General features: G+C 40.8%; 2 protein-coding genes and 2 long non-coding RNA genes across 5 annotated transcripts in view; 1 reads left to right on the forward strand and 3 right to left on the reverse strand.

Moving 5' to 3' along the window:
* The window catches only part of LOC122870746 (SH3 domain and tetratricopeptide repeat-containing protein 1), a 31,383-nt gene extending 24,329 nt beyond the window's left edge, over positions 1-7,054 (reverse strand). Inside the window, exons 1-2 of the mRNA XM_044185156.1 lie at positions 6,828-7,054; positions 5,311-5,382 (exon numbers count right to left, since the gene is read on the reverse strand). Of these exons, the coding sequence (XP_044041091.1) occupies positions 5,311-5,382; positions 6,828-6,942 (187 nt within the window). The 5' untranslated portion in view covers positions 6,943-7,054. The remainder of the gene's footprint in view (positions 1-5,310; positions 5,383-6,827) is intronic.
* Positions 7,055-8,422: 1,368 nt separating this feature from the next.
* znf16l (zinc finger protein 16 like) lies at positions 8,423-18,891 on the forward strand. 2 transcript variants are annotated; one of them, XM_044185160.1, is made up of 3 exons: positions 8,444-10,654; positions 12,062-12,271; positions 13,422-18,891. In XM_044185160.1, exons 1-3 carry the CDS (start codon positions 9,925-9,927, stop codon positions 14,126-14,128), a joined length of 1,647 nt encoding a protein of 548 aa, XP_044041095.1. In that variant the 5' UTR covers positions 8,444-9,924; the 3' UTR covers positions 14,129-18,891. The 2 variants fall into 2 exon arrangements, with proteins under 2 accessions (XP_044041096.1, XP_044041095.1); XM_044185161.1 differs by lacking the exon at positions 12,062-12,271 and having other exon boundaries at positions 8,423-10,654.
* Positions 10,506-11,972, reverse strand: LOC122870748. Its single transcript, XR_006376660.1, has 3 exons — positions 11,346-11,972; positions 10,888-11,014; positions 10,506-10,647 (listed from the first exon to the last, which is right to left on the reverse strand). It is a non-coding gene; the product is annotated as an uncharacterized LOC122870748 (long non-coding RNA).
* Positions 12,126-23,205, reverse strand: LOC122870749. The gene is made up of 3 exons (XR_006376661.1): positions 23,104-23,205; positions 13,579-13,679; positions 12,126-12,262 (listed from the first exon to the last, which is right to left on the reverse strand). It is a non-coding gene; the product is annotated as an uncharacterized LOC122870749 (long non-coding RNA).
* Between the last annotated feature and the right edge of the window lie 442 nt (positions 23,206-23,647).

The raw sequence follows: 23,647 nt of genomic DNA on the forward strand, positions 1-23,647 counted from the left end.
AAAAAGAAAAAAACTGAAATATCACATGGTCATAAGTATTCAGACCCTTTGCTGTGACACTCATATTTAACTCACATGCTGTCCATTTCTTCTGATCCTCCTTGAGATGGTTCTACTCCTTCATTGGAGTCCAGCTGTGTTTAATCAAACTGATTAGGAAAGGCACACACCTGACTATATAAGACCTTACAGCTCAGTGCATGTCAGAGCAAATGAGAATCATGAGGTCGAAGGAACTGCCCAAGGAGCTCAGAGACAGAATTATGGTAAGGCACGGATCTGGCCAAGGTTACAAAAGAATTTCTGCAGCACTCAAGGTTCCTAAGAGCACAGTGGCTTCCATAATCCTTAAATGGAAGAAGTTTGGGACGACCAGAACTCTTCTTAGACCTGGCCGTCCAGCCAAACTGAGCAATCGTGGGAGAAGAGCCTTGGTGAGAGAGGTAAAGAAGAACCCAAAGATCACTGTGGCTGAGCTCCAGAGATGCAGTAGGGAGATGGGAGAAAGTTCCAGAAAGTCAACTATCACTGCAGCCTTCCACCAGTCGGGGCTTTATGGCAGAGTGGCCCGACGGAAGCCTCTCCTCAGTGCAAGACATATGAAAGCCCGCATAGAGTTTGCCAAACAACACATGAAGGACTCCCAGACTATGAGAAATAAGATCCTCTGGTCTGATGAGAACAAGATTGAACTGTTTGGCGTTAATTCTAAGCGGTATGTGTGGAGAATACCAGGCACTGCTCATCACCTGCCCAATACAATCCCAACAGTGAAACATGGTGGTGGCAGCATCATGCTATGGGGGTGTTTTTCAGCTGCAGGGACAGGACGACTGGTTGCAATTGAAGGAAAGATGAATGCGGCCAAGATTGTATCGAGGCACAGAGCTGGGGAAGGGTACAGAAACATTTCTGCAGCATTGAAGGTCCCAATGAGCACCGTGGCCTCCATCATCTGTAGATGGAAGAAGTTTGGAACCACCAGGACTCTTCCTAGAGCTGGCCGCCCGGCCAAACTGAACGATTGGGGGAGAAGGGCCTTAGTCAGGGAGTTGACCAAGAACCCGATGGTCACTCTGACAGAGCTCCAGCGTTTCTCTGTGGAGAGAAGAGAACGTTCCAGAAGAACAACCATCTCTGCAGAGACTCCACCAATCAGACCTATATGGTACAGTGGCCAGATAGAAGCCACTCCTCAGTAAAAGGCACATGACTGCCCGCCTGGAGTTTGCCAAAAGGCACCTGAAGGACTCTTAGACCATGAGAAACAAAATTCTCTGGTCTGATGAAACAAAGATTGAACTCTTTGGCCTGAATGGCAAGCGTCATGTCTGGAGGAAACCAGGCACTGCTCATCACCTGGCCAATACCATCCCTACAGTGAAGCATGGTGGTGGCAGCATCATGCTGTGGGGATGTTTTTCAGCAGCAGGAACTGGGAGACTAGTCAGGATCGAGGGAAAGATGAATGCAGCAATGTACAGAGACATCCTTGATGAAAACCTGCTCCAGAGCGCTTTGGATCTCAGACTGGGGCGAAGGTTCATCTTCCAGCAGGACAACGACCCTAAGCTCACAGCCAAGATAACAAAGGAGTGGCTACAGGACAACTCTGTGAATGTCCTTGAGTGGCCCAGTCAGAGCCCAGACTTGAACTCGATTTGAACATCTCTGGAGAGATCTGAAAATGGCTGTGCACTGAAGCTCCCCATCCAACCTGAGCTTGAGAGGTCCTGCAAAGAATGGGAGAAACTGCCCAAAAATTGGTGTGCCAAGCTTGTAGCATCATACTCAAAAAGACTTGAGGCTGTAATTGGTGCCAAAGGTGCTGAAGTATTGAGCAAAGGCTGTGAATACTTATGTACTTATGTGCACAAACTGACAGCTAACTATAAACTTGTCCAGTGATGAGTCCATGATGACACTGTGTTACTGACTCAAGGATTAATAAGTGACTTTAGAGGAAGTCACGGGTTCAAGGTATAAACCATTTCAAATTGTCTCACATGATTTTCCACTGAGGTCACTTAAGGTGTCTGCTCTTATGACTCGTCCAGTACTACTAAAACCAATGTTTACTCTCAAACATAACAAATATCAAAATCTAATGATTGCAATGTAGTGAACTCTTCTATGTCCTGCATGAGACTTCTGTCCAGTTGGATTATTAACTTTCCCTCTACTGTCACCTTTAGGTCAGCATTACAATTCTGTACACAAAACTGCAACTGAGTAACTCTGTGAGGCTGTACTTAGGCACAGTGGTGCTTTAAACTAAATGCTAACATCAGCATGCTAATATGCTCACAATGACAGTGCTAACATGCTGATGTGTAGCAGGTATAATGTACATGTACCATCTTAGTTTAGCGTGTTAGCGTGCTAACATTTGCTAATCAGCACAAAATACAAAGTACAGCTGAGGCTGATGGGAATGTCCTTAGTGTTGAAGGTTTTGCAATTTTGACCTGAAGTTGAATTCAGGAGTTGACCAAAGTCATTAGGATTCATCCTCTGGGCACCACAGATAATGCAACCAATAAGTGTTATTACAGTCAAGGGCGTAGGTTTCATTTTGACATTTCCCCCAGAAAATTTTGAGCGTCAGACACTTAATTTCCTGCATTCTAGTGAATTTTTATGCACCAATTTGTGTCTTTTTTGCATCAATTTATGAGGAAAATGTCTTTATTTATGTAAAGGAAAACACAAAATTCAGGCACCAGGTGACTACTCAAAATGAATATAATGCAGTAAGGATCTCAGGGATTCTTTATTGCTTTCAAATATTTATTCTCCTGTAGATCAACTTTTCTCATTTAATGTTATCCTTGCATAATTTACTTATCTTTTGTTTGGGGAAGTAACTTCTTTAAATGTGCATATGGCACCTATTCACATCAATGATAAATTAATTAATTTGAATAAATGTATAAACCCCTGGACTTTAATAGCTCCAGTGGCGGCTGGCCAATAGAGGGCGCTAGGGCAGCGCCCTCCTTGAGCCACAAAAAAACCCCATTATTAATACTAATATTAATAATAAATTAAACAAATTGTCAATATTTGTGTGTGTGAAATATGGAATGCACCCAGTAATATGTGTAAAATATGACAGAAAATCATCTGCGCAACATATATGCTTTTCCTACACATCCTTGCCGCCTGTCTGCATGTCTCAACAGCTCTGGGGTGATGGAGAAATCACCCACAGGAGGTGGGTCTGAGTAGCAGTTTAGCCAAAGATATTTATGTATGAAATGAAATTTAGCTAATCAGCGTCCTCAAATCTAATCTGAAAAGGGCGATAATTTTATTGCCCCAAGCAAGCCACTGCTAGTAGGTCAGGACATTATGGTCTATGGTCAGGACCTCTACAGGCATTTTAACCACGATCACTAACTTACTCTTCCAAGACCCAACCCTAACTCGGTAAAATCTCTCCTTCAAAATCCGTTTGAGAGGAGAACTTTGGCGGAGAAACTACAGGTGAAAGACCTGGGCCCAGATCAACCTGACCTTGCAATCAGACAGCAAGCTAGCGAAAAAGGGAAGTAGCATACGCGAGGCTTCTCTCATAGCTGGTACACCAGAAAGGTCTGGCTAGCTGGATACAGTCATGCTAATGCCTTATTTTGCTTTCCGTGCTCGCTTTTTTAAACAGGGACATATCCAGCATGGACAGTTACAGAAGTGAGGGATATGAAGCACCTGTCTGAGAAAGTAAGGAAACATGAGAACACCAGGGCACACATGGATAATTCTGTCAAGCTAACGTTAGCCATGTTAGGCAGAGTGAACATCACTACGCAGCTGGACGACGGCCACAGGACTGCGGTGTGAAACCACCATGAGGAGGTGGATAAAAACAGGCACATGTTATGTGTTAAGTCTGCTAGAGTTGACTATCTCTACACCTCAGAGCACTTGACTCCCATGCCTATGTCCATTCAAGTGTCTGAATAGCAACTAAATAGTACTAATTGCACTTCATGTTTACTTATCCTGATCTCTACCTCCCTGTTGGTTTCCCCAACAAAACCAGGTCCATAGGGGCATCTCAAGAAATAAACATTTTCTATTACATGTTTTATATTATACTGAATTCGCCTGTGTGGTGACCAAAATAAGATGTCCTCATGTGTTTGTCAAAGCGTTACTTACTGCTTTATTTTATGTTGGAATAAAATAATTGTTAAATATTTAACTGCAAAGTGGTAATTCCTTTTTGATACCTTCACTTTTTTTGCATTAAATCATACTGGGATGTTTGCTGAAATGTATTGGATGTGGCTCAGCCCTACCTACTGAATAGCTCATATGTGTTTCAGCAAGATTTCTCATGTTAAAAACTTTCTGCACATTCAAAACATATACCACATATCTGTGTTTTGGAATGATTTTTAGAAATCATGTACATCTCAGCCATGTTATTGAAGCTGACAACAAGCAAGCTTTAATTATGGGCAGGCAACATTACCTTAGCAAGATTAGTTAGCAAACTAGCAAACAACAATTCGAAAAGTAAATTCGAAAAACATAGTAGCTCATTAGCTGCCATCACAGCTCACACCTTACTTGGTTTTGAGACTTTTTGAGAAAAAATGTCCTAATATCGGACCTCCTCCTCCTTTACCCTTCTGTTTTATTGCAGATTGCAACCATTGCTTTTGAGGTTGCATACTGCCTACATTACCAGAGGCATTGTTGCATCTATGAGTCACGTTCTAGTGGTTCGGCAAAATAAAAACTGCTACTTTTGTTTTTATTGGGGGGGACAAATGAGCGTATTCTAAATATTAAGGGGGGCGTGTCCCCTGCATCCCCCCTGAAATCTACGCCTATCATTTCAGTCTGGACCGAAGAGGTGAAGATGGCTTGTCAGATGCACCACTGGTCAGAATAGGTCGATTGTCAATGACTCCCAAAATGACATATACGACCGTTCCCCAAAACATCATATATGACCACTGTAAAGTCCCAGCGACAGGTGTACCGCTTAAGTTCATTACGTAAGTGATGTAAGTCACATGACGTTAAACACATGATTAATGTTGTGAAACGGTCGCAGTTTGGTTAGGTTTTTAAAAAAAGGCATAAGGGAGCTCTCCTCACCCCCCAGACGGCCGGGGGCTTATGCCTTTTTGTTTTTTCAAAAATTTTACTTCCTCCTTTGCTGCTGTCATAATTACTACGGCTACTAGAGGTCGCAGCCTAACAATAAACGTAAATATGGGTCGTAATAAGCTGCTTGCACAATCAAACTATACAGCCGTTTTTCTGGCGAGGACAGGCTGGGTCTCAAGTTACCTGTTGGGAAGTTTTCCTCACATGTTGACAGAGTTCCCTTCAGACTTGCAGCATTTCTGGAGAAACCACGCACTGTTAAACACATAAAGAAGCAGTGAAGTCACACACATAACCACACTAGTGTGCTTTGTACATTTGAAATTGTAAGTGGCTTACTTTTATTTTAAGCACTCTCACAGAATACTAACTCGTATGACTAATGTGTCTTCTTCAAATGGAAAATGACAACTGAAAGACTCAAGCCCCCAAACAGAACCAACTGTCCCCTTTTTCTCAATACAGCATCCAATACATTTGTTTCCAATACACGAAAGTAACAGAAAACCAATTAACACAGTATGGACTGCACATACAGTATATAGTGCTTTCAACCTAAAAACAGAACAAAGCACATAACAGTTCCTGACATTATAAAGTTCCCCCTCCCTCATTACCACCACTGCCCCCCCAGCGGCTCCAGTGTTGCTCAGATCAGACTGTGGTAGTGTTGCGGAGCTTCCAAGTGTTACTGTCACTATGAATACATTAATAATGCGCTTACCTTAAATTTAAGTTTAAAACCTGGACGCAGCCTACCGGCAGGATTTTGGAGCAAAAATATTTGCATATTCATAGATTCTGGATTTTTCAATGAGGTAGAAGGGGGAGATGTAATTTTAATCATTTTTAACTAGGTCATTGAATTCTTTTTTTGTAAAAACCTTACTTTGCTGTAACAAGAGTTTCCCCTCAGGGATCAATAAAATATTTCTGATGCTGATAGACTCAAATTATTATTCAAAGTAGAGTATTTTCATATGTCTTAAAACATGTCTGGAGGGGATCTTTAATATGTTTTAATGGATTATCTGCAAGAGGTAATAAGAAACCAAATCATATGAAAGCCATCCTTTAAGTGATACCTTGAATACATATTTTAATAAAGGTGAAAATTGAGGGATGCTTTAATGCAATTTTGGTCAATTTTAAGGGGTTACCCCGTAAAAACTCTTTAAGCAGTGGAGATAATTCATGTGATAATCATTCATTTATCCATTAATTAACAATAATTTAGGAAGAACTGATGAATGTACGCTTGAATTCAAAGGTAGCCGACACATTAAGGAGTAGGTCTACCTGTAATGTCATTTTGTACATTTTGAAGGGGTTTTATCTTTTAAAATTTCAAATGAAATCAAAGAGTGTAAACTAATGTTAAGCATTTTTCTAGACAAATGGTGACCCTCGATTTATTTTCTGTCATCAACTACGAAAACGTGTAGTTATATTTTCACTATAATATTCAAAGGCAGCCGAGTGTAAGCTCTGCATGTAGGCTGTATATTATACTGAGCCTAATGAAATATAATAAGATCGTACAGAGAAATGGAATTTCATGGAATAATATGAGCTAACACCATTTTGAGCTGCACAAAATAACTGTATACTAATATTACATAATGAAACTGGCTACGTTGATAGCACGTTATATCGCTCTGGCTCAGGAGTTACTACTGTAGCACTCTTGGTACAGATACCCATTCTTTGACGTTGGTTTGATTTCTCCGCCGCCTGCCGGTGCTGCTGGCCGTCTGTAGAGCTCTTTCTCCGATGCCAGCGGCTGCCAGTGTCTCGGTCTGACCTGGCTGACATGTCCGATACAACCGTACAGTATCCCGGTTCCCCGGTAATCAGTCAGCACCACTACGTGCCTCTCCACGGGGCGGGTAACCAAACTTCTCTCCCAGCAGCAGAGACGGAAGTGTCAGGCTGACCACAGTAACTGCTGGTGATTCTTTTCAAAATAAATATCTCATGACACAAACCTTTGACCTCAACTGACCCATGAGTAAATGGTTTGCACACGTTTACTGTGTAATAGATTTCTCCAAATGAATGCATATTGAGATTGGGTTCAGAATTCAAATAAACGTTCGTGTCTTTGGCAGAAGACGTTATTCAATTCACAAGTTTGCAGCTTATTTTTGAGAGGATTGTTTTAATATATTGTTGGAATTCATATTTAAATAAACTAGAATAGTCTTGTATCTTGTTAGGCCTATTTGTGATATTCACTGGGAGGAGGTGGGGACTCCATTTATATTACTATTTTTTGTTGTTATTTATTGTTTTAAACTTATTTCTTTATGTATTATTGTTATTTGAGTTACTTATTTATTGGGGCTTTGCAATAGGGAAGCTGGTATTTTGGGGTTTATTTTTAATAATTTCATTTTTTGTGATTTTATTTACTTATTCATATCTTTATTCATTTATTTGTTTATCAGTATTTTTTCTAACTCAGTATTTCTAAAACTCCTGGCTATGACCTTGAGTGCCGTACGTGTTACAATCAGATTTTTTGGTAACAGCAGTGACGTGTGTGCCATAGTGGGATAGAAAATGCACTACAAATGTTAAACGGTTACAATGCAAACATTACTCTTATTTTGAAGTTACATTCGCTAAATTTCCCGTATATTTCCGGTCAACTTGACTCAAACTCTTTACTGACAAGTCTACTGCACTGACAGACCTTAACCCTTACCATATTTCTGTTTTTGATTTTACTTAGATTTTTTGATTCATATTCATGCTGCGGGTTGGATATCTACACATCAGTTCAGATAATACGTTTCAACAATCCATCTTCAAAACTCAAGTGTGCAGTTTTCAGGTTAATAATCACTCACTGAACAAATAAAGCTCCTTTCATTACCAAACCACTAAATGGGCTGACACAGGAGAATACAGGCCTACATTCTATTCATTCTCTTACATAAAGACGAGCTAGACTTATTTCCTAAAAATAACCAAAGACTTTTTTGTACTTGCCGACATATACTCTTTTTGTTCTTTACTTTTCCCCTAAAGTTTTCCTCTCTGTTTAGTTGTGTGTGTGTGTGGGGGGGGGGGGTTAGGGTTAGGGTTAACATCCCAGGAACAGACTCAGCATTTCCTTTCCTCCGTCAGCTTAGAGTTGCAGCCAAGCAGCAGCAGTGTTGCTGTAAAACTGGAGCAACGCTCAGGAATTTCTAACAGCAGCAAACAGACGAATCACAAGATACATGATGGCTCAGCCCTTGTGTAATAGACATTCTGCAAGGTGTCAGAAAAATCTAGTATCATATAACACTTAATCTTTTTTATTACACTTTTACTCCACACACAGTAGTTGTCAGATGACTAAGTGGTGTAAAGTACAAGAGTCTTTAGTATTATATGTGAGTGTGAATCCCTGAAAGTATGATCCCTGCTGGACTCACAGGGACTCCAGATTTTCAGACTCCCTGCAATAAGGTTACCTTTCAGTGATTTCACAAGTTGATCATTTACTTTAAGCTGCATCACGTGATTTTTTTCTGGCCATTCGGGGGCGGCAGAGCAAGCTCAAAACACAACATTTTTTATTGTATCACATTATAAAGTTGATATGGTGAAGCATCCAGCAGACACAGAGCAAGATTCGCATTCATTTGGATTCATGTTTGTGCCCACCTCTGGTCTCTACCAACTCCTGAGAAAACCACTGTGTTCACCAGCTGGTCTCCAACTGTGTGTGTCTGCTGTTTGCTGCTGAGCAGCTCCTGCACAGTGGCTTTTTAGATCTTTGTCCTTGAAAACAGCTGCATGCTGCTGCTGCTGCTGCTGCTGGAAACAATCATCGGTCATTTCATCCATCCACAAAATAAAAATATTGATAGCTTTAAAAATGCTGTAGCATCCAACAATGCACCCAAATCCACAAATCAACTCCCCGCTCTCTGTTAATGTAGTTCACAGGTGTATTTTAAAACATGAAGTGGGGAGAAATTTGGGGTATTGGGCCAATATTGGGCGCTTTACCAAAATCATCGAATGCGTCTTTAAATCTAACTATGTCACTTAATTGATTGTGATAAAGGGTCATAAAGGAAGATCAATATTTTCCCCATATGGATCACTTTTCATCAAACTGGGTAAAAAAAGTAATCACAGTTTAAACTGGTTAAGAGTTACTGTCAATATAGTTAACCAAGTTAAAGGCATTGGGAGGAAAATTCACCTCCTAGCTACCAAGTGAGCCTTCTGTTGACCATCTCACATAGACATGGGCGAGGAATAGAAAACAAGCAGTCTGAAATGAAACTATTAAAACAAGTTCTTTCTGTGCACTTTTTTGTGTCTTCTCTCTCTTCAGAGCCATGTTTTCATCATTTTATGTCACTCTGTCATCAATGTTTTTTCATATCACAAAACGGAAATATAACTGTAACCCTTTATATAACTGTCACAGTTGGTTTCCTGCTGTATACTTTAGAGGGCGCTACTTCTGAAAATGTATGTAAACTCTGCCGAATTTAGCCATCACTGCAACTCTGCTGTGTGTATCTGTCAAGTACATCACTATCGAAGAGGACACTTCCATTTACTGCTTTCAAAATAAAAGTTTAATTGACGAAGCTATGTCCAGGCAGCTGTTTTATATGATAATGCTTTTGTTTTGAAGACAAATACCTGTAACATCCGGCGTTACTCATGCTGACTCTGACAAACCTTACTAATGTCTTTCAGCATCATCCAAACATTAGCTTGCTGAGTAGCTTTTAGCTAGCCAAACTCTCCATTAAATAGAGCCCTTTGCCAAGCTAATCTATGAGTCGCAGAAGAAACCACAGTTTCGCTGAAACGAGCCTGTCTCCTGAACTCCACGGCGCCTTCATGGAGCCTCCCGGGTCAGCGAGCCGAGCCGACGCCGATTTCCTGGAGCTGGAGCCTGACGAGGAGCTGCTCTGCTCGGTCAGCGACATCACCGAGCACCTTGGCAGAAATATCACCGTGGTGCTGGAGACAGCGCTGTCTGAGATCCGCAAAATGGTCAGCATCCGGATACGAGTCCTGAAAATGGAGCTACGCGAGAAAACCGAAGAAATTGAAGTGTTAAAGGCGAGACTGGATACAGTCCAGAGGGATGGTAGGGACCCTTTCCCCGGCGTTGCGACCATGGAGCCGTCTGGAGATGCTGGCTTTAAGAAACCTGACTTTAGCTCCGGCAACAGAAACAACATGGTCGACCCCAGGAGAGCCAAAGCTGTCATGCCTGGTGTGAAGAAGGAGAATATAGATGCCATTTGCGACTATCTGATGAAAGACAAGAACTCGAGGGGGTGTGCTGAAATGGACGGGGATCAGAGCAGCCAGGCAAGCGGCGACAGGGAGGTTCGCCAAGAGCCGGACCCGCACTCCCTCAACCTGTGGCCAGACAGCGGGATGGCTGACTCCGAGTCCACCACAGATGATATTTTTAGTATGCTCCCCTCTGGCAGCAAACGGATGTATGACTACGAATGGATAGCACCAATGGAGTATTCGTCAGACCTGAAAGGTAAAGACACAGACCCAGTGATAAGGTGTGTGTGTGTGTGTGTGTGTGTGTGTGTGTGTGTGTGTGTGTGTGTGTGGAGTCACAGAGGTGTTACTAAACAACAGAGGACACTTCTGTAGACATGCACTTTGTATAATCTGTGAAAGACTATTGCAAAATGGATGAAAAGTTAGGAATGATAAAAAAAAAAATACTCTTGCTAAATCAAAGTTATGAGATGTGTCAAAATATACCATTTTGATTAGGTAAGAGTGCACAGTGGTCAGCACTGTTGCCTCACAGCAAGCAGGATCTGGGCTTGAACCTGCCAGCCGGTTGGGTCCATTCTGTGTGGAGTTTGCATGTTCTCCGTGTGCCTGCCTGGGTTTCAAAGACATGCAGGTTAGTCATAGAAAAGGTTTCAGTCGTAGTCATCTGGACACTGTTTTCAGAATCAAGACGTTTGGCTCCCATCCAGAAGTCATTCACAATTGAGAATGACTTCTGGATGGGAGCCGAAACGTCTTGATTCTGAAAACAGTGTCCAGATGACTACGACTGAAACCTTTTCTACGATAGAACACTCCTGGACGAATGAGGGACTACTCCGTCACATGCAGGTTAGGTTGGCTTGAGACTCAATTGCCAGAATGGCTGACTCTTTATGTGTGGGCCCTGTGATTGACTGCCAACCTGTCCAGGTGTAACCAACCTCTCATCCAGTGTCATCTGGGATCGGCCGCAGAGCCCCTCAACCCTCTAAAGGAAAAGCAGGTGGATGGATGGATTAAGTCAAAATTATGTGTCAGTCAAATATTGTCTATGCGAGAAAACCAAAGAAATCAAGCTGTGAGACTGGATTCAGTCTAGAGGGATGGCAGGGACTTTTCCTGGCGTGACATCCATCAAGCTGTCTATTAAGGCTGGCTTCAAGAAACCTCTGCTCTGGCAGCAGCAAAAATTAAGGGTTTGGATTGCAAAATGACAAAAAAGAACCCATCAAAACTGATTCATCGATCACTAAATAGAATAAAACATCTATAACATCTGTGACAGTAACACACAATAACAGTAAATATTACAAGTGTTAACAATAACTGTAAGTAAAAACAAATAAAAAACATCAATTAGAGTGCAAGTTAAGCGATTGTATTGCACAAAGGCCACTAAACAGGAATGTTTGATTCTCTTGCACCTGGTCAGGGTAAGTCTACATCTCCGTGCTAAAGAGTCCGTGGAGAAGCTTAGAAACACCCGGGTACGACAAAGACTAAACTTCACCAGCTGCCATCACCTACAAGAGCCGTTATTTTATATCATTGTTAACTTTTCATCAGTTTTTTCTGGTGGAAATGGGCCTCCATAAAATGCCAGTAAGGAAAGAGTGTCCCCTGGGGATCAAGTTTAATGTGATCATATTTTTCCCAGTCATGAAAGAGCCTGAGTGTGAGAACACCCCGACCGGTGAGACAGAGGATGATGATGAAGAGGAGTCGTCACGGGGGGAGGGGGGTGGTCTGGAGCAGGCCCAGGCCTCACTCTCACACGTCCAGACCTCTGAGTTTCCCATGGAGCCCCAGAGCTCTCCGGGGGAGGGAGGGAGTCCCCTGGATAGCAGCACAGACAGGCCTGCAGCAGGTGGGTAAGAATAAGGAGAAGGAATGATGGTCAGAATTACAAAAACAAGACCTAAAGTGTAATAAACTTTATAAATTGATTGCTAGATGTTGGTGTAAGCTAGAGCTGGATGAATGACACATGACTGTGTAGCCATCAGTTCAGTGGTTTCACTGTTCCTGTCATGGATCAGCCAGAGGACTGTAAGCCTTGTTGCATCAAGGCTCACCTGAAGTCAAATCTGCATTCCTGAACCAATATTCTCTATCAACATCTTCCTCTCCTTCCACTCCTCTCACTCTACACTTGCTATATCCTGCTATACTGTATCCTTGCTATATTTTTATGGTTTTGACTTGAGCCAATTAACATTTAGTATTGAGGTTTGATACCAAGCCCTACCAGAGCTGATCACTGCCGATCTATCCAGTGTCTGGATTAGAATTGAATGCTGGATATTTAGATGCAATGCACACAGTAATAACCATATGTCAGCACTATAAAGATGGCCAGATGCTTGCATATTACCACTGTTAGGATATAGCAAGTATACACTTTTTTTGTTGCTCATAATTTGTAATAGAGTAACCACTACCCTGCACTGCATTGCACCATCATTAGCAATTTGCATATTCCTTTATTCTGTGTATATATATATATATATATATATATATATATAGATCCATACACAGTGTGTCAGCAGTGTGTTTAAAAGATCAGACTTTATTTATGGCAAGAAAGTATGTAATTTTATGGAAGACAGTTCTGATAACAAATTAGTTTTCTAACACCTTGCAGAACTCTTCTCCAGTACTCTATGCTTTTTTTACTGTCTGTATTCACCAGGAGTTTCTGTTTGTAAAAACAATTTTTAATGAAATTATATTAATTTTATTTGTTGTGTACTTTTGAATCTATGGTAATCCATAAACCACATCAATCTTCTGTACATAAAACACCAGAAGCATTCTCGGGCACCACCCTGATGAAGATGAGATAGCTGACAGTGTTTGTTGAATAAAGCATGGTGGACTGGATTGCAGCTCACACTGATCTGCACCTTACTGAGTCTGTGTTCTCATAGTACAAAATAAAATATTGCAGTTTGCCATAGTTTAGACTTTAGTGGGGTGTTATTAGCTGATGAAATAATGTTTGTTTGTGGTTTCAGGCCAGCAGTTCCCCAGCCACACCTATATCTGCTCTCTCTGTGGAACCTTCTGCCCTGACTCTGTGTTCCTAGAGGAACATGTCAAAATGATACACTCGGACTCTGCTGATGCCCAGGCTCTCCGGGCCCTGCAGTCCTCCTGCTCAGCTTCACCCACCACGGGCGACGGCGGCAGTGACTCCAGGAGGAGCGGAGGGGTGCAGATCGAGGGTGGCACAGCAGTAGGGTCTGGTGCCGGCATCAGTCGGGGAGGGGGGCCTGTGAAAAAGGAGATTAAAATTGAGGGGGGGTATGAGTGTGGCGACTGTGGCCGCCATTTTAACTACCTTGGCAACCTGCGGCAGCACCAGCGTATCCACACTGGAGAAAAGCCTTTCATGTGTCCAGAGTGCGGGGAGAGGTTCCGCCATGCAGCCCGCTTGAAAAGCCACAGGCTAGTGCACAGCGGAGCCCAGAGCCCCTTCCCCTGCCCACAGTGCGGGAAAGGTTTCTCAGTGCTCTCTGGACTTAAGAGACACCAACGGGTGCACACTGGCGAGAGCCCATACGCCTGTCCACAGTGCGGCCGGCGCTTTAAGGAGCTGGGGAACCTGTACACCCACCAAAGGATCCACAGTGGGGCCACGCCCTACTGCTGCCAGCAGTGTGGACGCAGCTTCCGGCATCTGGGAACCTACAAGAGCCACCGCTGCACCCCGGCGCAGTAACCAGTCCAGCTGCTACGCCAAGGAAATAAAAAAAGTCTATTTCAGAGACGGGACATGGTGCCGACTCTGAGGTGTGTGTCTTCATAGTGCGGCTCTTTGTTGACACTGGGGGAGGTGCTGGTCATGTGGAGAACAGGGCTGGTATCCTGATGCTGCCCAAGCTTTCGTGTTCTGTCACATTCATGACATTTCACCCCTGCATCAGGCATCAAGAACAGCTGTATCATTGAGCTTGACCTCGGAAACAGTTTGACAAAACAATGTCAATTCAAGGTCTACATCACAGACTCCTTATCAGCAGATGGAGTTTGATCAGTTCTCATGGAACTGTAGATGTTCAAACTTTCCATTTTTCTGAGGACTTTTAGGACTTCTTGTCCATGTTGGAAAAAATTGGATGGGAAGTTTATTCTTGACCTAGGAAACTACAGAAACATCTACAGTTCGGTGACAACAGAGCAAACTCCATCTGCGGATGGAGACTGTGGGGTATGATTGAAAGCTCCGGAACAAGTTAGTTTGTTTTGTTAAGAAGCTGTATCAGAGGCCATCGGGCACCACATGAAGCACGTAAGAAGTGATCGTGTTTTTAGGAATTATCATGAGGGGAGGTGTATACAGGCCTGAAACCCCCAGAGACTATCCTTTTTTTTTCTTCTTTTTTTTTAATTTACAGATACTTTAAAGGATAATTCCTGTTTATTACAACTTTGGTTTGTAGTTTTGCTCATCAATTTCTATCAGTTATAATAACATTGTACGTACTCACTGACTCATTGTACTCAAGTCAAATGGGGCAAGAAACACAAGCAGTCAGATGATCAGACAGGTTGGAAACAAACCCCCCTGATTAGTCAAACTTTAGAAGAGAAATAGAAGGTGGACAGTAAGTTTTTTACTCAAACTGTCTGTTGTAAACATCCATCACAGTTTGCAGACCCACTTCCTGCTTCAACTTTGACTGCTGTACTTACTGTGGTTGTGTACACAGTTTTTCTGTGCAGTAAGGGATTATTAGTGATATTTTCGATCACTCACTTTAAGTTTGACCACAAAATTAAGTGATTTAGGTAATCTGGATAAACTGTTAGCATTGCAATTAATCTTAGTTATCCTTTAACCATTTTCTGAAGCATACTATATTTCAGTATACTATGGAAATCAGCTTGAACAGACTTGAAACTGCCTTGAGAATCAGTCAAAGCAAACATTGGATTTATTTTTGTACAAGTTGCATTACTGTTGTGTAGTAATGCAGCTGAGAGGGCAGATCAGCACAGTGTAGGAATGTTTGGTAGCCAACTCTAAAAGTGATAGCCTACTCAAAATGTCCATGTCAAACACTCAGTGTATGCTTGAGTAGTAGCTGTGAAAATGTAATAGTCTCCTTCATGAAGAATTGCAGCTGTGGTTTCTCCAGGAACGTTCCACACATTCCTGGCAGATTATGTTGTAGAACACCATATTTCTACTGTTTACCTTGTGATCTTTGCAACAAAACAAAAAAAAGGGTTGCCACTGTGATAACTTTCCTGAGTTGTAAAATCCTGTCTCTGATTATTATAAACCGATGTGCAGTGTTTGGTGTCTGAGAAGCCCTCGTATTCACCGATCTGTTACTCAGACTTCCTGGATTGTATTTCATATCTCACTGGTACCTGAAGCAACGCAGCCCCTGGCTGACTTTGGTCTGAACGCCTGCTAAAACCACACCTGCAACATAATTCACCTTTCCACTGTGTATGCATAAACTTTTAAGTGTTTCAGAATCATATTTCCTCCAAAATAAGGGTAAATGCTCCTTTTTCGGTGGAGCTTCAAAGCTAGAACAACATGGTAGCATCCTTAGACTTAACTGTAACTGACATGAATCAAGCAGACCACACCTGCAGTTCTTTATGAACGAACAAAATCCAAATTTTACTGGCCGTTAAGCTGACAGGGGTGGATATTTGATCTAATGTACCTTGCTTACTGTCACCTTGGGTGTGTGTCACATAATTTGGTCACATGATGAGCGGCAAATGATGCTATATAACTCAGCAGGTGTGTGTTGTACTTATGGTTCAGAGCAGCAACTTTTCATACAAGTCTATTTATAAATTCATTATGGCACAGTAACTTAACTAAAAATAAAACTGAACATAATGCAGACTGGATTACCAATCTCAAATACATTGCAGTTCTCTGCAGTATTTCATGAATGGCTCCCAGTAAAATAGGAAAAAGTAGGAAAATCATTAAAAACACTATTGAACTCTGGTATGAATGGAAGATGGTTGAGAATAAACGTTGAGATTTGGAGAAACATATATGGCATATATGATTCAAAAAAAGATACTATTGATTGAGAATTTGAGAACATTTCACACTGATACATATGGTTCTAGCACAAAAGGAACTCCCATACAGAGATAATAAAGAAAGTTACATTAATCTGAGCACTTTGGACATTAGGTAGAGACTTTGATTAGTGAAATGTAGCGATGAAAGTGTTGAATACATCTAGGGAATCCATTCATTTGCGCCTTAACCTACTGAGCCTCCAGGACAGCCTGCCATGACCACTCTGTGGAGATGGATAGATCTGTTAACCGAGGAGTGGGACACCACCACCCACATGTGGACTGACTGGGGAACTACAACAAAAAAGATCTTCTGGGCCATACTGCTGGCTGTCTTTTATCATGTCACTGCTAGGTGCTATGTGTAGAGCAGAAGGTTTATCATATATTTTTTAACCAGTGTAATCTAATGTTACAAACTATATATTGGTTATTTCATGTTTGCCTGTATGATGATTAAAAATTCTGTGATGAGAGATAAAAAAAAAAAAACCTTGAACGAAATTAACATCCCAAGTGTCCCGTTACTCAAGCTTGTCTGTAAAATTAGTTTCCAAGGAGCTTCTGGGTCTTAGCACTGTGTGGAAGACTAAAAAAAGAAAACAACTTGTCGAACCGCTGACAATCTACAGCAGTGGACTCTAACTAAGAACATATGTAAGTATGAGTACTGTACTTAGAGGAAGTACAGTACTTAAGTACAATACTTGTACTTTATTTGAGCATTTCCATTTTATGCCACTCTATACTTACTGTATACTTCACTATATGTCAAAGGGATAGATTGTACTTTTTACTCCATTGCATTTATTTGACAGCTATAGTTACTTTTCAGATTAAAATTTTACAAACAAAACATGATCTATAAACTATGATACATTGTAGTTCTGCACCCAATAGTATATAAAGCAGTTAAAATTAGCTGCCTTCTAGCTACAACGTTAAAATACTCTTTAAATGCTAATACATAAGTAATAATAATGGAATTATGTATTATAGAATTATATAACACTGACAAGGGTCATTCTGCCTAATGGATAGTTTTACTTTGATATTTAAGTACATTTGTTTTATAATAATTCCATACTTTTATTTAAAAGACCATTCCAGTAGTTTTGCACAATTTAACTCTTTTACTACAAATAACTTTACATTACAGTTGTACTTTAGAAATGTGAATGTATTGGCTTCCATTAATTTCCATTCAGTGTGAAAATCTTTTAGCAGAATGTGAATCTTGCATAAGTTGTATAAACCATCATAGTGAACATCAAGTCTGCATTCTTTTTGATACGTTATCATTGAGGTAGCACAGACTTTTCAAATAAGTCTGCACTTTAAGTGCATTACCACATAAAAATAATTACAAATTATTTTTGACAAAAATGAATGCAGACTGCTGTGATGTCTCACACAACTCAAGCAAGAGTTTGCTAATTGACTTTCATACTGTAGGAAAATATGGAACCCAATGGATGCCTGAAATGGTGGGACAAACATCCAAAAATCTAAAACTGTTGAGACGTTTGAAAATGGTCTACAAAAATGTAGTATACACGATTCATAGTTGAGGAGCTAAAATGTGCAAATACACTGGTATTGAGTATTTTTAAATTGTCTTGTTGCTTCTTTCACCCAAGTAAAGGACAGGCATGTGCTGTGATGTTAAAAGACAATGTAACATACAATACACAGTGTATACAGTAGCCTACACCTATACAGACACTGGTGCTGGCTCGGATTGCTACACAAGTATGGAGATGGCAAGTTTTGTCAATGTGAAAAAAAATGCTTTAATTTAAACTGAAAGTTGAAAAAAAACGCAATACATTAATAAGAATTACTAAGAATTGTCTACCTGTTCTTGTAATCTTTATTTTTCTGACTTATTATTCCATCTTCCACATTTTTCGGTCGACTACTACTTCTGCATACTTTCAGCTACAGAAACTATTCAAATGTCAAAATGTTCACCTCTTTAAGGACGTGTGTGTATTCAACTTTTTTCTACCTTTTCTACTTTTTAAAATACTTATACTAACTTTTTAAAAGAATTTTTAAGTAAATGGAGTAATCTTCAATCTTCTCCCTCATGTGTCTTGTGTAGTTTTATACCCTGCTTGTGATTAGTTTGCTTGCCCTTATTGGTTCCACCTGTGTCTTGTTGTCGCCCCTACCTGAGTGTATTTAGTCTGTGTTCTTCCTTTGTTCTGTGTCAAATTGCCGTTGAATCTGGTGTCAAGTGTCCCGGCCTTTGCTCCTCGCGTTTTCTTGGACTTTTTTATTTTTTGTGATTTTTGTCTTCTACCTTTTGGACTCTATTGCCTGTTCGGACTGCTCTCCTGGTTGGTTCATCTCTGCCTTCCTTAATTCCCATGTACGCAATTGTGAACTTTATTAAATCATCTATCTGCACCAGCTCTGCTTCCTAGTCTGCATTTGGGTCCAGTTCCAAGTTTTTCCTGTTCGACACTAAACGTAACAGAACGATCTGACCAGACATGGACCCAGCAGACATGGGTTCTCTCACAGAGGAGCTTAAGAATGTGGACTCCATTATTGAGGGACTGCCCTTGGCCTTAGCGGGCCCCACGGATTTTGACCGCAGGATTTCTGTTTATACCTTTAATGGAGAAAGCAATTTTGTCAATATTTAATAAGGCAGCTATTAAAGCTAACCTAATAAATCAAAAACAGAAGCCTGTTAAAAAGCAAAATGCCAACAAATGGTTCTATCAAGATGAATCAGAAAAGTCCTGAGAAAAATAGCTAATGAAAAACAGGTACAGTGGAATTTTAAACAAATATAAATATACAATAAGGAACAAAAAACAAAATTATGCCCACATGAAACTTGAAGATATTGAAAACACCATTCATCAAATCAATTCTGGGACATGTGTAACAACTTCAACACAAAGCAACCACAAGCACTACCCATCCAAAATCATTTTGTACAAAGACATACCAATAAATCTAATTAATTCAGATCTATGTATTATAAAAGAAAAACTCCAAACATTAGAAGAAACAATTAAAGACAACCAAAACCCCCTTGATTTCCCAATTACTTGGAAAGAATTGACCACAGAAAGTCTCTCCAGCCAAGAAAAGCTTGTGGTCCAGACAGCATTAAAAATGAAATGCTCAAATGCAGCACCCCAGAGCTGCAGGGTGCAGTGTAGAAGTTATCGTACTACAGACAGGATGTTTTCCTGACATCTGGTGCAAAGGGCTCATTTTCCTCATTCATAAGAGTGGGGACAAATCAGACCCCAGTAACTACCGTGGCAACAGTTGTCTATCTAAACTATTCTGTAGTATTGTAAATAAAATACTAGATTTCCATGAAGAGCACTCCATCTTGAGTAAAAATCAAACTGGCTTTCTCCCAAAACATCGCACCACTGACCATGTATATACCCGTCACACTTTAATCAACAAACATGTACACCAAACAAAAAATGGTAAGATATTCACTTGTTTTATTGACTTCAAGAAAGATTTTGACTCTTTTTGGCATGAAAGGCTCTATTGCAGACTTCTACATTGTGGTATAGGGGGCAAAATGTATGATCTGGTTAAAGCAGTGTATTTGGAAAATAGGTGTGCTGTTAAAATTGGAGACAAACTGAATTCTTTACCCAGAGAAGATGGGTTTGTCAGGGCTGCAATTTAAGCCTAGCTTTATTTGATGTGTATATAAATTAACTTTCTGTACAATTGGATCAGTGTGCTGCTCCTGGCCTCTTGCTCCTAGATAGAAATTTAGTCGCTGATGGCTTTAAAGCTCAAATATGCAACACTAGTACATAAAAATAACAATAACTGAATACAATGTTCTACATTACAAGCCTGTTCATGCCTGAATCTCTACTGGGATTAGGTTGGCATTTTAATAACATTAAAGGATTTTAGTTTGACAAAAGTAAATAAAAGTCCACTTACAAGCTTTTTCCTAGAAATTACTTTTACATACAGCTAATTTGCAACAGCAAATACGTTTTGAAGGAAACGTGTTTCTGCCTGGATTATATTTTTTATGAACATAATGAGGAAATGTTAATTAACATATCTTGCAGGTTGCAAAAATGTTGATACTGAACATATCAGTAAAATGTTCACTGACAATGCATTTCATTTGTTTTCTGCTAAAATGTCTTATACAATAATAAGAATACAATAATACTGACTATAGCATTATACATTTTTTTTAGTTCTGTTTAGACAGTTCTTGGTTGAGGTTAGGGAAAGATCATGGTCTTGGTCTAATACGTAAAAAAGTCTGCTGTCTACGAGACGAGAGTTATTAATTAACATTTATCTGAAACCACCATCTTTAACTAAAATGAATGAAAATGCTTTTGTTGCTGAAATCTAACCACAGATGGGACTGTGGATGCAAACCCTTCTCTCTGATGTCAAGATCTGGTACTTTCCTTTTCTTGCTTTTGCCATTGTACAGTATGTCTTCAATGCATATTGTGTCAACATTGTCAAGTCACCCAATGTATCCAACCAGCGATAATGTTTGTCACCACAACATAACTGGGAAAACAAATCAGTCTGAGAGTCAAAATCTAGTATTTGTTGCTGCTTAATTGGTTTGTCTGAAAGTAAAATATTGTACAGTATTGTACAACCAGAATGCAAAATGTTTTAAAAGTGGTCATATGGTGCTGCTATTGGTACATTTTTTGAATATGTTGAGTAGATACCCAGGGGGCACCTCTGTACCAAGTATGGTGTCTTTTGTGACCTTAGAATTATGGTAATTGAAGTTTTTTTTTTTTTTTTTTTTTTTTTTAAACTGTACATTCCGAACTGTTCAAATTCGGTTGCAATCAGATGCTGCATTGCAGAGATAAGGTAGTATTTATCATTAGGCCACGCCTCCAGGTTTTGGTAACCAATTATACAAAAACAGTGAGTATCGAAAAACAAATGCATGGAGTAATTTTGAGGTCATCCAAATATGTTATGTTCATATAGGGGCGTCTTGGTAGCAGAATGGTTACAGCACATGCCATAAAACTGCAACATCGCCAGTTCGACTCCAGTCAGCAATCTTTGTTGCATGTCATGCCCCCTCTCTCCCCCATTTCCTATCTGCCTCTTCACCTCACTTAATAAAAAGGTAAAAAATGCCCCCCCCCAATAATTAAATGTTCCAAGCTTGGTGAAGGTTGGATGAAATATGTAGGTGAATTTGTTTATTATAACTTTAGGTTGCATTGTTTCTCATATTATAAAGACTGGTCATATATTGCCCCACCTTTTGCTATTTGGGTGACAAGCGGGTCATCACATATGCAAGCAGACCTCTGAGCAGCATTGAGATCAAATTATCCGACAGTGAAAAGGCTCTTCTAACCATCATCTCGGCTGTGTAACACTTCCACAGCTACACTGAAGGCCAGAAAGTGATCATCAAAACTTATCACCAACCCGTCATTTTCCTCAACAGCCAACGGTTTAGGGAAGGATGAGTGTCCAACAGCTGCATCACCTCCTGGATGATGGCGCTACAAGGCTACGATGTTGAGGTGAAATATGAAATATGCGAACAGCAAGCAAGCCACCAGTCCATACTGGTCCCTTCAAATCACCGTTATTACAACGAAAATGTGTGTCCTTTCACCATTAAAGCCAGATCCGAGTTGGTGTTGCGTGGGTCACCCACAACGTGGAGTAACCAAACCACTACCAATTAGGCCCTAAGACGAGTCAGTACGCAGTGATTGCTGCAGTCATGCTCCAACAAGCTGCCAAGTTGGCTATTGTGCAGCTGGTGATTTGTTCTTACTCTAACTACACCCGTCACAGCTTTATCACCCACTTCCTCACTTGGAAGGAGAATGGCATGAGAAACACCCAGAACAAGTTAACACTTCCTGGTTTGCGAACGACTTGTAATGGACTGGGAAATGACTAGACAATGGTTTGGTCACTCCCAAACCTCGACAAGGTCAACCACCTAGCTAAACCTGGGTGCCGAACAGAGTACACCCTGGGAGTTCCTAGATGAATGGCTTCCAATTTCCCAGAGTTGATGCCATCACCCATAGGCAGGCAAGGAAAGCACAAGAAAACCCTCAAACCTGTACACAGACCCTGCACCTGGGTCGTAAACCCAGCGATGATGACTTTATTGCCATGCAGGAGCAAGACCCAGGTATTCAAGCTATCTGACAGCTGGTGGTGGAGGGTTGCTCTGAAGTCTGTGACCAGCATCCCTCCCTTCAGACCAAAGGGGGGATGTTGGGTCTCACCACATGTGGAGAACAAAGAACAGAGGCCTTTGGGACACCAAAAAGCCTGAACTGAGATTTCAGTTGAATCCAAACCCTGGATTCCTACTGGACCAGCTGCCAAAGGGGCGCAGGAAATCCTGGCACTCCGGCCATAACATCATCACATCTATAAAAGCAAGGCGCACAGACTGCTCGCTGTCTTTTCATTGTAACTTCAGTTGCTTCAGGGGACACATCCCGCAAACTTTAATTCCCTAGGTAAAGTCTTAACTCGCTGGACGAGCAACAGACTGTTTTGTGTTTGTTGAACACACTTTTGGATCCTGATTGTTATCTTCCATATAACAATCTTGTATCTGTAGAAGGCAGGTTTTACCATTTTCTTCATGGAGAGAAGGATAACCGCTGAGCCCCGCTCTCTCGCCACCAAAAGTCGACTGCTGCTTCCCTCCACTGCCGCCTGAAGGAACAGTTTTACCATGGCATCTTGTGCCTTACTCTGTGTGCTTTTCTTTCTCTTTCCTCCTCACTAACCCACACACCTTCACACGTACATACAGTGGTGTGAAAAAGTGTTTGCCCCCTTCCTGATTTATTTTTTTGCATGTTTGTAACACTTAAATGTTATAGATCAAACTAATTTAAATATTAGTCAAAGATAACACAAGTAAACACAAAATGCAGTTTTTAAATGAAGGTTGTTATTATTAAGGAAAAACAAAATCCAAACCTACATGGCCCTACGTGAAAAAGTGATTGCCCCCGTTCTCAATCAAGAAATCACTTAAATAGGACCTGACTGACAAAGTGAAGTAGACTTTTTTCGAAAACGATGGCGGCAGCATCAGCAGGCCGAGAATGGAAAAATAGTAGTCGAAAGTTTACAGGAAAAACAAGTGGAAGTGAAAATATCTTTCGTG

The sequence above is a fragment of the Siniperca chuatsi genome, linkage group LG22 (genome assembly GCF_020085105.1).
Source record: "Siniperca chuatsi isolate FFG_IHB_CAS linkage group LG22, ASM2008510v1, whole genome shotgun sequence".
Taxonomy (NCBI): domain Eukaryota; kingdom Metazoa; phylum Chordata; class Actinopteri; order Centrarchiformes; family Sinipercidae; genus Siniperca; species Siniperca chuatsi.

Excerpts from the sequence above, each read along its gene's own strand:
- znf16l (XM_044185160.1), top strand. The coding sequence starts at position 9,925 with ATGAGTCGCAGAAGAAACCACAGTTTCGCTGAAACGAGCCTGTCTCCT. Across the intron at positions 10,655-12,061 it reads GTATTCGTCAGACCTGAAAG|TCATGAAAGAGCCTGAGTGT; the intron begins GTAAAGACACAG and ends TATTTTTCCCAG. Across the intron at positions 12,272-13,421 it reads CACAGACAGGCCTGCAGCAG|GCCAGCAGTTCCCCAGCCAC; the intron begins GTGGGTAAGAAT and ends TTGTGGTTTCAG.